Source organism: Oncorhynchus mykiss, chromosome 2 (assembly GCF_013265735.2).
Source record: "Oncorhynchus mykiss isolate Arlee chromosome 2, USDA_OmykA_1.1, whole genome shotgun sequence".
In the NCBI taxonomy this organism is placed as follows: domain Eukaryota; kingdom Metazoa; phylum Chordata; class Actinopteri; order Salmoniformes; family Salmonidae; genus Oncorhynchus; species Oncorhynchus mykiss.
In genome coordinates this window covers 23,713,458-23,729,035 of record NC_048566.1, presented here as the reverse complement: position 1 = coordinate 23,729,035, position 15,578 = coordinate 23,713,458, and the positions used below count along the sequence as shown (strand labels likewise).

The 15,578-nt window shown below is 45.0% G+C and overlaps 1 protein-coding gene across 3 annotated transcripts in view; it reads right to left on the bottom strand.

Annotated features, from left to right (window-relative positions):
• The window catches only part of nphs1 (NPHS1 adhesion molecule, nephrin), a 60,200-nt gene that overhangs the window by 30,183 nt on the left and 14,439 nt on the right, over window positions 1-15,578 (bottom strand). For all 3 annotated transcript variants that reach the window (XR_005035922.1, XR_005035925.1, XM_036942939.1), the window contains exons 5-9: window positions 8,459-8,581; window positions 7,579-7,660; window positions 6,521-6,627; window positions 3,283-3,407; window positions 1,256-1,427 (exon numbers count right to left, since the gene is read on the bottom strand). Coding sequence is in view for 1 of the 3 variants with exons in the window: in XM_036942939.1 (XP_036798834.1) it covers window positions 1,256-1,427; window positions 3,283-3,407; window positions 6,521-6,627; window positions 7,579-7,660; window positions 8,459-8,581 (609 nt within the window). In the remaining 2 variants the exon portion in view is untranslated. The remainder of the gene's footprint in view (window positions 1-1,255; window positions 1,428-3,282; window positions 3,408-6,520; window positions 6,628-7,578; window positions 7,661-8,458; window positions 8,582-15,578) is intronic.

The following is a 15,578-nucleotide window of genomic DNA, read 5'->3' as shown; positions in this document are numbered from 1 at the left end:
GACTTAAGAAAAAACTAGAGTCACCAGCGTACATTGACACTTGTGTTTTTAACCCCTGAATTTCTAACCCCATGATGTTCTTGTTGGATATAATTTTAATAGCTAGCATTTCAATGACCATAATAAATAGATATGGAGATAACGGACAGCCTTGTTTTACCCCTATTAAAAGCTCAATACTTTCTGAGAAGTAACCATCGTTTACTATTTTACATCTGGGGTTGCTGTACATCACTTTAACCCATTGTAGAGATTCACCAAAATTAAAATATTCCAGACATGTATATATAAATTCTAATTATACTTTATCAAACTCCTTTTCAAAGGAGGGAACTTTACTGGCACAGAAGAAGTGCAGCTGAGCAGTAATCCCTGAGGGGCTGCAGAAAGACAGGCTAATGACTGAGCAGGCAGACATGAATGCATCATATCATGTACGTTATACACGGGACACAGGCAGACATGAGGGCTACACTCATAGACAGACAGTGTGTTAGGTTACACACATGCCTTAGGGCGATGCTGGCATATCCCTAACACACCAGTTCTTCTCTCTGCCCTCCAGCTCAAGACAAAACTTAAATGAGAGAGAGAGCAATAGAAAGAGAGATACATTGATAAAGGGTCTGCAACTCATTTTCAACGTGTATGAGGCGTGAATAGGAATAGCTAGGAGGTAACATGGCTTTTACGTGGGATAGGAAAGGAAGAAGAGAGTGGTTTAGACCATTAACTGACGCAGCGAGATAGCGAGTGATGGCGTGAAGGAAGAGTCGGTGTGATGCGAAGGAACCTTCATTCTCTGTTTGTTTTCCAGTCGTGGTAGTTGAGAAATCTCCTATGCAGTGAAGTGAAAATGGATAATTTATTACCTGGCATTATTATCACCACAGAAAGTGCCAGCTTTATTGCCTTTGGATTGTGCATTGAAGCGATTCAGTTAAATTAGCTCACTGTAAAAGACTAAGCTGTGATTCAAATGAGTTTCTGTGTGAAATATGGGCCCGGGTCATAATTGCCATTAGTTTCATTAATGATATTGATATTAGAATTTGTGTTAATGCAGAATTAGTTTCAGTATTGGAGCTAAAACTAATGTTAATGTCATTGTGATTGGGATGAATGCTATTGAAAATAACTTTAATGATTGGGTTAGCAAACATTTGAATAAACACAAACATTCCATCGCTTTTGTGTGTCTGTGTGTGTGTTCTAGCATTCAAGTGCATGTATCTCTTAGCAGTCGGGGACTCACAGAGGACAGTGATCTTGCGGCTGTTGGACAGAGGGACAGGGGTCACCTGGTTGACGCTCTCACAGCACAGCTCGGCCTGGTTGTCCTGTGGTTTAACCTGCAGGGTCAGGTGGCTGATGGCCCGTCGTGACTCTGTGTCCACCTCCCAGCTGGTGGAAATCACCTCCCCATTCTGATCCACAGGACAGAACTATGAGTTAGTAACAAACAGAGGACAGGACAGGGCTAGGAGTTAGTAACTAGCAGAGGACAGGACAGGGCTGGGAGTTAGTAACAAGCAGAGGACAGGACAGGGCTAGGAGTTAGTAACAAGCACAGGACAGGACAGGGCTAGGAGTTAGTAACAAGCAGAGGACAGGACAGGGCTAGGAGTTAGTAACAAGCACAGGACAGGGCTAGGAGTTAGTAACAAGCAGAAGACAGGACAGGGCTAGGAGTTAGTAACAAGCACAGGACAGGACAGGGCTAGGAGTTAGTAACAAGCAGAGGACAGGACAGGGCTAAGAGTTAGTAACAAGCAGAGGACAGGACAGGGCTAGGAGTTAGTAACAAGCAGAGGACAGGACAGGGCTAGGAGTTAGTAACAAGCACAGGACAGGACAGGGCTAGGAGTTAGTAACAAGCAGAGGACAGGACAGGGCTAGGAGTTAGTAACAAGCAGAGGACAGGGCAGGGCTAGGAGTTAGTTACAAGCAGAGGACAGGACAGGGCTAGGAGTTAGTAACAAGCAGAGGACAGGACAGGGCTAGGAGTTAGTAACAAGCACAGGACAGGGCTAGGAGTTAGTAACAAGCACAGGACAGGGCTAGGAGTTAGTAACAAGCAGAGGACAGGACAGGGCTAGGAGTTAGTAAGAAGCAGAGGACAGGACAGGGCTAGGAGTTAGTAACAAGCAGAGGACAGGACAGGGCTAGGAGTTAGTAACAAGCAGAGGACAAGACAGGGCTAGGAGTTAGTAACAAGCAGAGGACAGTACAGCGCTAGGAGTTAGTAACAAGCAGAGGACAGGACAGGGCTAGGAGTTAGTAACAAGCAGAGGACAGGACAGGGCTAGGAGTTAGTAACAAGCACAGGACAGGGCTAGGAGTTAGTAACAAGCAGAGGACAGGACAGGGCTAGGAGTTAGTAACAAGCAGAGGACAGGACAGCGCTAGGAGTTAGTAACAAGGACAGGACAGGGCTAGGAGTTAGTAACAAGCAGAGGACAGGACAGGGCTAGGAGTTAGTAACAAGCAGAGGACAGGACAGGGCTAGGAGTTAGTAACAAGCAGAGGACAGGACAGTGCTAGGAGTTAGTAACAAGCAGAGGACAGGACAGGGCTAGGAGTTAGTAGCAAGCAGAGGACAAGACAGGGCTATGAGTTAGTAACAAGCAGAGGACAAGACAGGGCTAGGAGTTAGTAACAAGCAGAGGACAGTACAGGGCTAGGAGTTTGTAACAAGCAGAGGACAGGACAGGGCTAGGAGTTAGTAACAAGCAGAGGACAGGACAGGGCTAGGAGTTAGTAACAAGCACAGGACAGGGCTAGGAGTTAGTAACAAGCAGAGGACAGGACAGGGCTAGGAGTTAGTAACAAGCAGAGGACAGGGCAGGGCTAGGAGTTAGTAACAAGCAGAGGACAGGACAGGGCTAGGAGTTAGTAACAAGCAGAGGACAGGACAGGGCTAGGAGTTAGTAACAAGCACAGGACAGGGCTAGGAGTTAGTAACAAGCAGAGGACAGGACAGGGCTAGGAGTTAGTAACAAGCACAGGACAGGACAGGGCTAGGAGTTAGTAACAAGCAGAGGACAGGACAGGGCTAGGAGTTAGTAACAAGCAGAGGACAGGACAGGGCTAGGAGTTAGTAACAAGCAGAGGACAGGACAGGGCTAGGAGTTAGTAACAAGCAGAGGACTAACATAATAGGTGACTGACTGGTTGCAGCAGGAAGGGAGTGAGTTCTGAAAGAAAGAGTACAGAAGTAGAATATGGAGAATACACCAAAAACGACTGATTATAAGCTTTAGCCGAGTGTAGTCTCTGTACCTTGGTCCAGTGTAGGGTGGCCAATGGGTTCCCTCCCTGGGACACACAAAACAGCTTCAACGTGGTCCCCCTCTTCACCAGGCCTTCTCTGTCCAGGCCCTGGATTACTGGATTCTGGGGTGGGACTGATGTTGAGAGGGAAAGAGAGAGATGAAACAACATCTTGGGAAAGAACGACAGAAAGTGAAGAGAGAGGAAGAGAGGGAGCAATAGAAAGAGAGAGGGAGAAAGAGGGGGAGAGATGAATCACCAGAAACAGAGAAGATGACAGAAAGAGAGGATAGAGGGTGAGAAATATGCACTGGGATGAGCGGACACTTGGCTTTATGAGCAAGGGAGCATCCTCTCTATTTGTTGAGACAGGGCCAATAAATTGGCAACATTTACCCTGACTGCAGAGTAAGGGCTCTAGCTCTGATGAAAGCATTAAGTATTAAGGGAGCAGCCAGCTAGATCGACTCCATAAAGCAAAATAACAGATGTTTAAACAGTAATAAAGCAACGTTTGGAAATATGAATAAATTACATCCTTTCTGAATAAAATATACAGCGTAAAATAAATTAAGGGAGGGCCAGCCTTTGTTATTGCTGCAATGAGTTTGGGAGCGCAGGCAGCGCAGGCGGCTGTATGTGGACCCTGGGCCGGCATGACAAATTGCTACCTCACTAACAATCTGGCTGGCTGAAAATGGACACGGTGCTCCAGGCTTTGATGGGCTGGCTTGCTGAGTAAGGACTACTGTTGCGGTGGTCGACGGGTTCTGCAACATTAGCACTTACTGTGGAGGGATGTTGTTTAATACAGAGTGGAGAGAGAGAGAGAGAGAGAGAGAGACAGAGAGAGAGAGAGAGAGACAGAGAGAGAGAGAGAGAGAGACAGAGAGAGAGAGAGAGAGAGAGACGGAGAGAGAGAGAGAGACGGAGAGAGAGAGAGACGGAGAGAGAGACAGACGGACAGAGAGACAGACAGAGAGAGAGACAGACAACGAAATAGAAAGAAAGAAAGAAAGAAATAAAGAAAGAAAGAAGGAGGGAGGGAGAGAGAGGAGGTGTAGAAGCATTTCCAGTTCTGGGCAGTGGTTGAAGTGTAGGAGATAGAATAGGACAGCGTCTAATGCAGAGGGAGATAGATAGAGACAGTATTTCATATGGACGGCTGTGGATAATATGGCGGGGGTGGAAGGAAAGGAAAGAGTAGAATGGGAATGTTCACCATTGAGTGTCTTCAGCAACAGTAGCATTTAATCAGCAGCTGATTTAGACCTGGGACAGAACCAGGTGGGTGGGCTCCAGAACAATCAGTTACTGAAATTGATCTACAAAATATTGAGGAACAACTAAAACTAGAAAACAATAGGCTGGGATGCCATATTGTTTCAAAGATATACTGTTTGTCCAAACAAGACAAAGGGTAAACAAGGAAACGATCCTTTGAGATGTAAAATCACCCACCCCTATTATGTTGTGTACTGTATGTTCTACACTGTAGGAGATGTTATGGTCTCACAGTCCTGACAATTATATTTAGCATCAGTAGAGTTTAGAATTCGGGATTGAGTTTCATTCCCAGGCTCCTCTGATCAGTATTATCAGAGTGTAACAGTTGGGCTTGAGTTGGAGTTTGTATTGCACTGATACCAGAGGAATTGACAGAGTTGAGTGGGTTGACTGTGACAGCAGTAGAGACGTTGATGATTTCATGTCGACCTCTAACACTCTTAGAGCCGACTCTTTTCTCTGTATACATCAATGATGTCGCTCTCACTGCTGGTGATCCTCTGAACCACCCCTAAGCAGACGACACCATTCTGTATACTTCTGGCCCTTCTTTGGACACTGTGTTAACTAACCTCCAGACGAGCTTCAATGCCATACAACTCTCATTCCATGGCCTCCAACTACTCTTAAATGCAAGTAAAACTAAATGCATGCTCTTCAACCGATCGCTGCCTGCACCTGCCCGCCTGTCCAGCATCACTACTCTGGACTGTTCTGACTTAGAATATGTGGACAATTACAAATACCTAGGTGTCTGGTTAGACTGTAAACTCTCCTTCCAGACTCACATTAAGCATTTCCAAAATTAAATTAAGCATCTCCAAAATTAAATCTAGAATTGGCTTCCTATTTCGCAACAAAGCATCCTTCACTCATGCTGCCAAACATACCTTCGTAAAACTGACTATCTTACGGATCCTTGACTTCGGCAATGTAATTTATAAAATACCCTCTAACGCTCTACTTAGCAAATTGGATGCAGTCTACCACAGTGCCATCTGTTTCATCAACAAAGTCCCATACACTACCCACCACTGCAACCTGTATGCTCTCGTTGGCTGGCCCTCGCTTCATATTCGTCGACAAACCCACTTGCTCCAGATCATCTATAAGTCTTTGCTAGGTAAAGCCCCGCCTTATCTCAGCTCACTGGTCACCATAGCAGCACCCACCCGTATGTATATTTCACTGGTCACCCCCAAAGCCTATTTCTCCTTTGGCTGCCTTTCCATCCAAGTTCTCTCCTGCCAATGACTTGAACGAACTGCAAAAATCACTGAAGCTGGAGACTCATATCTCCCTCACTAACTTTAAGCATCAGCTGTCAGAGCAGCTCACAGATCACTGTACCTGTACATACAGTAACCCATCTGTAAATAGCCCATCCAACTACCTCATCCCCATATTGTTATTTATTTATTTTTGCTCCTTTGCACCCCAGTATCTCAACTAGCACATTCATCCTCTGCACATCTATCACTCCAGTGTTTAATTGCTAAATTGTAATTACTTCGCCACTACGGCCAATTTTTTTGCTTTGCCTCCCTAATCTTACCTCATTTGCACACACTGTATATAGACTTTTATATGGCTTTTTTCTATTGTGTTATTGATTATACGTTTGTTTATTCCATGTGTAACTCTGTGTTGTTGTTTGTGTCAGTCTACTTTGCTTTATCTTGGCCAGGTAAATGAGAACCTGTTCTCAACTAGCCTACCTGATTAAATAAAGGTGAAAAAATAATAATAATAAAACACTCCAGGCTGAGCATTGGGATTGAGTCCCCAGTAGGTGTGAGTTCGCCCGTGGCTGAAAGTCTCCCCTCGGAGTGGTTGCTCAGTGTGAGGATGTTTGCCCCAATACCAGCCCGGGGTCGGGGTCCACACGTGGCTGGAGAAGGGAATAAGGAAAGGTAAAGGTGTCTGTGAGTCCATGAGGTAAGGACCAACACACACTCACAGTATACATTCATCACCAGGCTGGTCTCCAGGGCCCTAGGGAGAGCCGGGTTCTTTGCACGACACACCAGCTCCCTTCCGTTGTCCGAACTGCTTAAGAACATGAACCTGCAGGAGGTGTGTGTGTGTGTGTGTGTGTGTGTGTGTGTGTGTGTGTGTGTGTGTGTGTGTGTGTGTGTGTGTGTGTGTGTGTGTGTGCGATGGAGGGGTGTGTGTGTGTGCGATGGAGGGGTGGGTGAGGAGCGTGGGGGAGAGCGGGTCATGGGGAAGGAAGAATTGGATGGAAGAGAAGAATAGATGATGGATAACATTAAAGATCATGGCTTAACATAGGACACATCACCCCTTAACACTCTAATTGAGCCCTTGAGACCCCATAATAACAGACAGATTCATACAATCTCGGGTCTGGATATCAAGAGCATTATAACCCCGCTAAACATCATAACAATGTGGGCATTATACCTCCAGACATATGACAAACCCAAAGTCCACCATGTTATCTAGATTCATCTCCAGATTTAAAAGCTCCTATACAAAATATGGTTGCTATTTATAACCACTATCCACACATAAAGGATTTAGTTGGAGACCAGGCTATTCTGCGTTAGAGCTGAATTATCTCCTTAATACCTTCTACATCGTGTTTTTGCAGATGACAAGGGGTTATTATCTTTGGAGCTGGATTAGACTCATCTGAAGCACTGGTGAATGTATGTATGTACCACCAGGTGAATCAGATAGGATTGCATCTGTCTAGCAACTGAAATGTAATTCTGTGTCTATGACAAAAGCTCATTTGATTTGACACAAGGCACCGAGTGACAGTTTACAGTAGGCACCAATTCATTACACTGTACTGTAGTTCTGTGGGAATGCAGAAGTGCTTCAATTAGGGATAACACACACACACACACACACACACACACACACACACACACACACACACACACACACACACACACACACACACACATACACACACACACACACACACACACACACACACACACACACACACACACACACACACACGAGACAGAGAACAGGAACACATACTCTTTTGTAGCGTGTGTGTTCTGGAGCTTGTCCTCAGAGCCAGACATAGGGAAAGACTCTACACCTGTCAGCTCAACTCCATCTGAGAGAGAAAGAGAGGAGGAGGGGGAGGAGGAAAGAGAGTGTGTGTTAGAGACAACAAGGCAAGGGTGTTTGTTTTTTCCCCACCATTTTTACAAAGATACTTTGTGAAGAGTTGGGGGTTTCAGACGTTTTGGAAGATGGGCCGGGAATTATCTGTCCTGACGTTAGGGGGAAGCTTGTTCCACCATTGGGGTGCCAGGACAGAGAAGAGCGTTGCCTGGGATGAGTAGAATCAGGCACCTTGTAGGGGTGGGAGGAACAAAAGACCAGAAGTGGCAGAGTGCCAGGGTTGGGGTGTAGGGTGTTTGACGAGAGCTGATAATCAGAATAGGGGACGTGCTCTACAAAAATGAACGAATGGCAGGGAACAAGCACGACTGTGCATTAGATTGCCTAGTTAAATAAAGGTAAAACAGTTATTGAATGGATGGATGATAAGTATGTATGGATGATAAGTATTACGATATTTGTTGCTTACTGCATATGTTTTCCTAACCAGTAAATTCTAACTAGTATGTAGTACTATTAGTACACAGTGTGTAGTTTTAGTAAGTAGTAGGCAAGACAGATTTCAGACACGGCCATAGTTTTAAAATGTCATTGTAAAAACAGGGCATTGAGTTATAGTGTACTACAATTATAGTGTAGGTTGAAACATGTCTTTGCAAACATGTTTTTCCCTCAACTCAGTACTGATTCACATTTAACGTCTCTGCTATTCCTAATGGAAAAACATGTATGTACTAGCATTATTAAGTTTGTGTGCAGTGGGTTGATACCGTATTTGGTGACCTACCTTTAAACAGAGTGATCACTGCCTCTGGTTTGGCGTCTGGAGCGATGCATGTGACAGTGTAGCTTTTCCCTGCTACCCATGGCTCTGTTGTCTCCAGCTCAAAGTAAGGTTTAGAGGGAGGAACTGAGGGGAGAACAGAGGACTGGTGTCTTTAACAGTGGTTCTGGGTCGTCGTAAGAGATATACAGTACAGACTAGGCCTTGACCAGAATTGGTGATTCTGTTTACAGATCACAGAAAAATATATTGCATATTAATGCATTAAAAACATTTGAGACCCTTAGATGTTGAAGAAAGACAGTTGTACCAAGCCAATAAGGCAGGTTCTGTTATATTCCTGGAGAATCAGTGGGTCCATATCATTAGTGTGGTGTACAGTAGATAAGACTGGGATGTGCATACAGAGATGGGTTGGTGATGAAACGAGACAGATGATAATCTGTTATAGCGCCAAACAGTTCTCCTCTCAGATCACCCCCCAGCTGAATACGTGCTTACACAGCAGATCAAAGCACTACCCACTCCTTTTCTCTTCCCCCCTCTCTTTCATTTCTTTCGGACCATGCAGGAATTCAGAGAAAGAAAACTTTGTTGAAGAGAGTGGAAGTTATTTGGACGGGAATTCAGAGGGAAACTGTCACCAGATGTGCTAATCAACAAACAGGCTTCAGCACAACTGTCATCTACTCTGGACACATGATCATCTACTCCACAACAAACTGTCACAGAATAGGGGAAAGGAGTAGGGGCATGGAAAGAGGAGAGGAAAGAGATCTTTAAACTGTTATTTTACCAAGCAAATGCAAGCTTCCTGTGAATGGGTGAGAGCCAGCATAACACACAAGAAAAAAAGGTCACTGCTACTTTTCAACAGATATCAACTTACAGCATGGTTTAGTGAGAAGAGAGAGAGAGATAGAGAAGAAGAGAGAGGATGACGAGAGAGAGAGAGAGAGGGAGAGGGAGAGGGAGAGGGAGAGAGGACAAAGAAAGAAAGAAAGAAAGAAAGAAAGAAAGGAAAGAAAGAAAGAAAGAAAGAAAGAAAGAAAGAAAGAAAGAAAGAAAGAAAGAAAGAAAGAAAGAAAGAAAGAAAGAGAGAATGGAAGAGAGAATGGAAGAGTAGAGGAAGAAAGAGAGACAAACAAGCAGCTATTGTTTGTTTATCATGCAAGTCATCCAGGGGAAGAGCTATATGTTTCATCAAGGGGTAATTCTGTCATCCGCTGCTGAATGCTGACATAAATCCAATGGTTATGGCTGGATAAACAGTCAGCCAGATAGTTTCTCTCCTCTCCTCCAAATCTGGGTAATTCACCTAGTGCCACTGGGAGGAGCTGTTGCTGTGTGCAGTAAAGTAGTCCTATTGGCTCCAGCCCTGCTATTGAGACAGATGAGATCTGGCTGCAGCTTCAAACTGATTTCATGGAAGCAATTGGATCTGTGTGGACTGTGATGGGTTACCCTGAGCACTGCAGAGGTGAGCACTGAAATAATGAGATGCATTTGTTTGTGTGTTTTTTCCCCCTCCCTCACCAGTCTCCACTCCCCGGGATGATGGGCCGATGACTGGGTCTATTGACAGGCTCCTGCACGCTCAATCTACTCAAACCCACATGATTCACACGGCTGCATCACTTGTTGTGCTCCAGGAGAGTCTCGCCACCTAACATATCTCCTAAAATAAGAATGATGATGTTCGCAAACGAGCTGGGCAGGTATGTCATTTCTTCTCTCTTGCTTCCTCTCTCTCTCACTCTCATGCTCGCTTCCTCTTCCTATCTCACACTTACTCCATCATCCCCTATTCCCCTTCCCCAGCCCTATCCAACCCCATTCCTCCCTCTCTCTCTCTTTCTCTATCACTGCTGTTAAATCTGCAGAGGGAGGTGCAGTATGGTGGAGGGTGTGCTATAGCTTGTGTTGGGAATGAGAGCCCCGTATCCACCACAGCCACTCAGGTGGACCATGTGACCCCAATGAGCCCCACCTGAGTTCCCCCCTACTACCTCCCAAAACACACACACACACACACACACACACACACACACACACACACACACACACACACACACACACACACACACACACACACACACACACACACACATACACACATACACAAATGCATTTTCACATGTGCACAAACATGCAGTCATGCATAAACACACCAACTCATGTGCACACACACACACACACTCTCAACATAGACAAACATGCAGACATGCTGCTGCCTTGAAGGCGAGAGACAACGAGACGCAAAATTCCATTCATTAGACAAATACAGACGGATGGATGGATGGAAAGGCAGATAAGAAGCAGATTAGCCAGACACACAGCGATAAGCACACACACACACACACACACACACACACACACACACACACACACACACACAGAGAGAGAGAGAGACAGAGACAGAGAAAGAGACAGACAGACAGATCAACAAGTCTGAAAACACATTTGCACACACAGACCCTGACTGAATCCCCCTGATCTATCTTGATTCAGGTAGCTGTGTGCCTCTGACACAGCAGGTGGTCACCATACAGTAACTTCATAGAGAACACAAAGCTCCTCTGATCTGTTTGAATAAAACATCTGATCAACAGGAAACAGATAAACAAGAAGAGAGTTTAGAGAGCCTCTGTTTTTTGCTCAGAAATGATTGACATTTGTGAATTACAATTGTGTTTTGCTGGAATGGAATGTTTGTAACCTGTATATTTGACTCAGATATGTGGTTGTCTCACATAGCTATCTTAAGATAGATGCACTTACTGTAAGTTGCTCTGGATAAGAGCATCTGCTAAATTAGTAAAAAGGCAAATGTTATTGTTTTACATACAGTACATTTAAATGTACTTATTTGTTACATTTGGCTGTGTAAAACCAAGCAGTACTACTTATTTGTTACATTTGGCTGTGTAAAACCAAGCAGTACTACTGATTTGATACATTTGGCTGTGTAAAACCAAGCAGTACTACTTATTTGTTACATTTGGCTGTGTAAAACCAAGCAGTACTACTTATTTGATACATTTGGCTGTGTAAAACCAAGCAGTACTACTTATTTGATACATTTGGCTGTGTAAAACCTAGCAGTACTACTTATTTGTTACATTTGGCTGTGTAAAACCAAGCAGTACTACTTATTTGATACATTTGGCTGTGTAAAACCAAGCAGTACTACTTATTTGATACATTTGGCTGTGTAAAACCAAGCAGTACTACTTATTTGTTACATTTGGCTGTGTAAAACCAAACAGTACTACTTATTTGTTACATTTGGCTGTGTAAAACCAAGCAGTATTACTTATTTGTTACATTTGGCTGTGTAAAACCAAGCAGTACTACTTATTTGTTACATTTGGCTGTGTAAAACCAAGCAGTACTACTTATTTGATACATTTGGCTGTGTGATACAAATGTCTGTCATTGAACAACCCCATGCCATGATTAGATAAACACACCCATCTATTTCCTAATTTCTTTAAACATTAAAAGTTCATTTAGCAACATTTTTGAAAATGGATATATAGCTTTTTGGAATTAAACTCTTCATGTGCAGACTCACTAGATCAAACCAGACATGCATTCATGCACGCCGCACAGACACACGCACACACTAAGGACTCAGGTGTGTGAGCTTTGAGGCTGAAAGCCATTGAAGCGGTCCTCCCCCTTCATCCTCCTCCCTCGTTCCTCATCCCTCTCCTCGTCTCCTCCGTTCTTCTCCCCAGTGCTGAACAGTAAGCGAAGCAGGTGTCCAAGACAGAAATAGGCCTCAGTCAGTCCTTCTCCCCCTCATCTTTTACATTACATAAGAAACAACATCTTACTCAACAACCCCCACCTCCATCCCCTGTCACAAAGACACAGCATCTTCCCTGTGAGTGAGAACTGGATACTAGAGACAGACGAAACAACAACAGAACACTCACTAGCTTTTTGACCTGGCCTTGAATGCCACATATTTGACATTATTGAGCAATAACTCGTAAAATCCTTCTCATATCCGCAGCACACCACATACCTAGCTAAGGCTCATTTTTTTGGTCCGCAGCCTTGGGCAGCTAGTACCTGTTTGCTCACTGTGCTGAAAAAGAGGGCCAATTTCACAGGCAAATAGAACAAAGGTATACCCATTGAACAAAATCACCCTGCCTTCCATTCTGCTTGTGTAAATGCCCCCGTTTATGAGTTGCTGAATTATTCATAAAGAAGTGCCATAACATGAAGGCTCATTGTGCAGTATACTCGCACCTCTAACTGTTGTCTCTAACCCCCAACCAACACTGATAACAAGCTTAAACACCCCCCTTTCCCCCAATCCCCGTCTTCTCCCACAGAAATACCTAACTGCAGCTTAACTGCATGAGTAACGTATTCTTAAAAACGGGACACATCAAACAAAAACATTTAGAGTATTATTTGCAGGATCCGGATATACAGGCAGGCCTGTGCTTAGAGAGAGAGAGAGAGAGCGAGAGCGAGAGCGAGATGAAGGGAGACAGAGAGAGAGAGAGAGAGAGAGAGAGGAGAAAATGGAAAGAGGGACTTGTTAATTAATAGGATTATATGGTAACGCTAATGGTTTCAAACAAAAGACAGTGGATGTGTCAGGTGTTCTGGTATTCTGACGGGCGGGAGCCGGGGGTATAAGTTTCGGCGGGAGGACGCGGGGGTGGTGGAGAGGTTGTTTTTGTCATGGATTACTTGCTGCCGCTTGATCTGCCTATTGCCGTAATCCCCTATCTGAACTCGGCAGGATAGGAAAAACACACAGGAATTATCTCGCCCCTGATAGAAATGTCTCGAAAATGTCTCTTTGTTGGCCCGCTGAGAGGACTTATTGACGTTTGTGTGCCTCCCTCTCAACTGTTCGATGCGTGTGGTGATCCGTCTTGAATTAGCTGGTGATGATACCCACAATCCACCACTCCGACCTGGGGGAATCCAACTAGAGAGCAAGGCTCGCTTTTCTTTTGGTTTTACATGATCTTTCTATGCTTTCTCACTCTCTTTGCATTGCTACCTCTATCAGGATAAGGTAAGACCCAGATGCAAGCCTTGAACAAGTAACAATGTTTATTACAGCAACAGAGGCAAAGGTACAGGACGGCAAGCAGGCTCAGGTTCAGGTCAGGCAGAGGTTGGAAATCCAGAAAGGGGCAAAGGTACAGGACGGCAGGCAGGCCCAGGGATAGGCAGATGGTCAGGTTGGCAGGTTCAGGGTCAGGACAGGCAAGGCAAGGGTCAAAAACCAGGAGGGTGAGAAAAAGAGAGGCTGGGAAAAGACAAGAGCTGACAAACAAGATGAACTGGCAACAGACAAACAGAGAACACAGGTATAAATACACAGGGGATAATGGGGAAGATGGGCGACACCTGGAGGGGGCTAGAGACAATCACAAAGACAGGTGAAGCAGATCAGGACATGACAACCTCTATCTCTCTTTTCTTAAAGGAGTGCGATAGTGTTTTGGTTGGCTGACTGGTGAAGGCTGTCTGTGTTATCATGGGAGCTGTGGTAGTCTGGAGGAACTCTTAACTCATTGGAAGGCTGTCAAGCTGTGTTACTCATTTCACTTATAGGTTGTACAGTACTGGCTTTGGTTCTAACCCAGTATTACAATAATAACACATCTGATTCAACTCATCAACTTATATTAAAGCCTGTGATTAGTTGAAGCAAGTGTTTTAGTGTTGTTCTGGAACAAACGTCTGCACACCTCTGGGTCCCCAGGACTGACGACCACTGCTGTTGCAGGATTTAGATTAGTCTGTGGCCTCAGGCTGGTCTGTCTGCCTGTCTGATTGTATCAATATATCCATCTGTCATGGAATCAGTTGGAAAACATTCAGGGAAATATGCAGGGATAGCAGCTGGGAAGTGTGGGAGCATTAGGATCTACGCATGTTGGACTGACAAGAGAGTTGAAGGTCTCCTCCAGACAAACTACTACACTACAGTCTCCTGACACCCTGAGCTCTCTGATCTGGGCCTGGACCTCTCTGATCTGGTGCCTCATAGGCACCTGGGTGGATAGCCTTTACGTATTGTGAATGAGTGTGTACACACCCACCCAACAACACACTTCACGTCACAGCAGTGATAAATGTGGGACTGAGTCCTGCTGTAGCTGCAGGTGTATAAAGACAGAGCTGGATGGAACAGGGGGGAGTGTAGAGAGGGCTGGGGTTCACTCCCCCTTCCTTCCTTTCTCTCTCAGTCTCTCCCATTGATGTCAGAAAAATCTGCTCCCTTCCCAGGAGAGCGAGAGAGGCAGTGAGAGTCACCAAGGCAACACCCCCCCACCCCCAGCACCTCGGTATACACACTCCATGGCCCCCAAAAAGAAAGAGCGAAAGAGCGAGAGATGAATGGAGAAGGGGGAAATGAATACACCGTAGCAGCAGAAGAAAAGCTCTTTCAGAGTCACCGTGCTCTCCACATATGGCATAGCTCCCAAAAGCAAGGAGGCCGAGAAATCCAGCGCCGAGAGCGAGGGAGAGGGAGAGAGGGAGAGAGAGAGAGAGAGAGAGGAGAGAGAGAGAGAGAGAGATAGAGATAGAGATAAAGAGAATGAGAGAGAGAGAGAGAGAGAGAGAGAGAGAATGAGAGAGAGAGAGAGAGAGAGAGAGAGGAGAGAAAGAGAATGAGAGAGAAAGAGAGAGGAGAGAAAGAGAATGAGAGAGAGAGAGAGAGAGAGAGAGAGAGAGAGAGAGAGAGAGAGAGAGAGAGAGGAGAAAGAGAATGAGAGAGAGAGAGAGAGAGAGAATGAGAGAGAGAGAGAGAGAGAGAGAGTGAGGGGGGGAGAGAAAGAGAATGAGAGAGTATGCTGTTCATCATAAAGTGACAACAGGCGGCCTGGTGTACTCACACAATTACATCCATTCCTTCCCACGTCTGTGTGGATACTTTTCATTCACTCCCATTCTATTATGATTTACTTACCCAGGAGCTACTGACACAGAGCACCATGAGGGGCTGTTACGGACGGAGGCTCACACACTGCTTGTCAAGAACCAAGAACATATCAAGAACATATCTCAATTGTCATATTTCTCTGTTGTGTGCGATAAAGGAATAATCTTAGATATGTCCTGCAGTTCATGG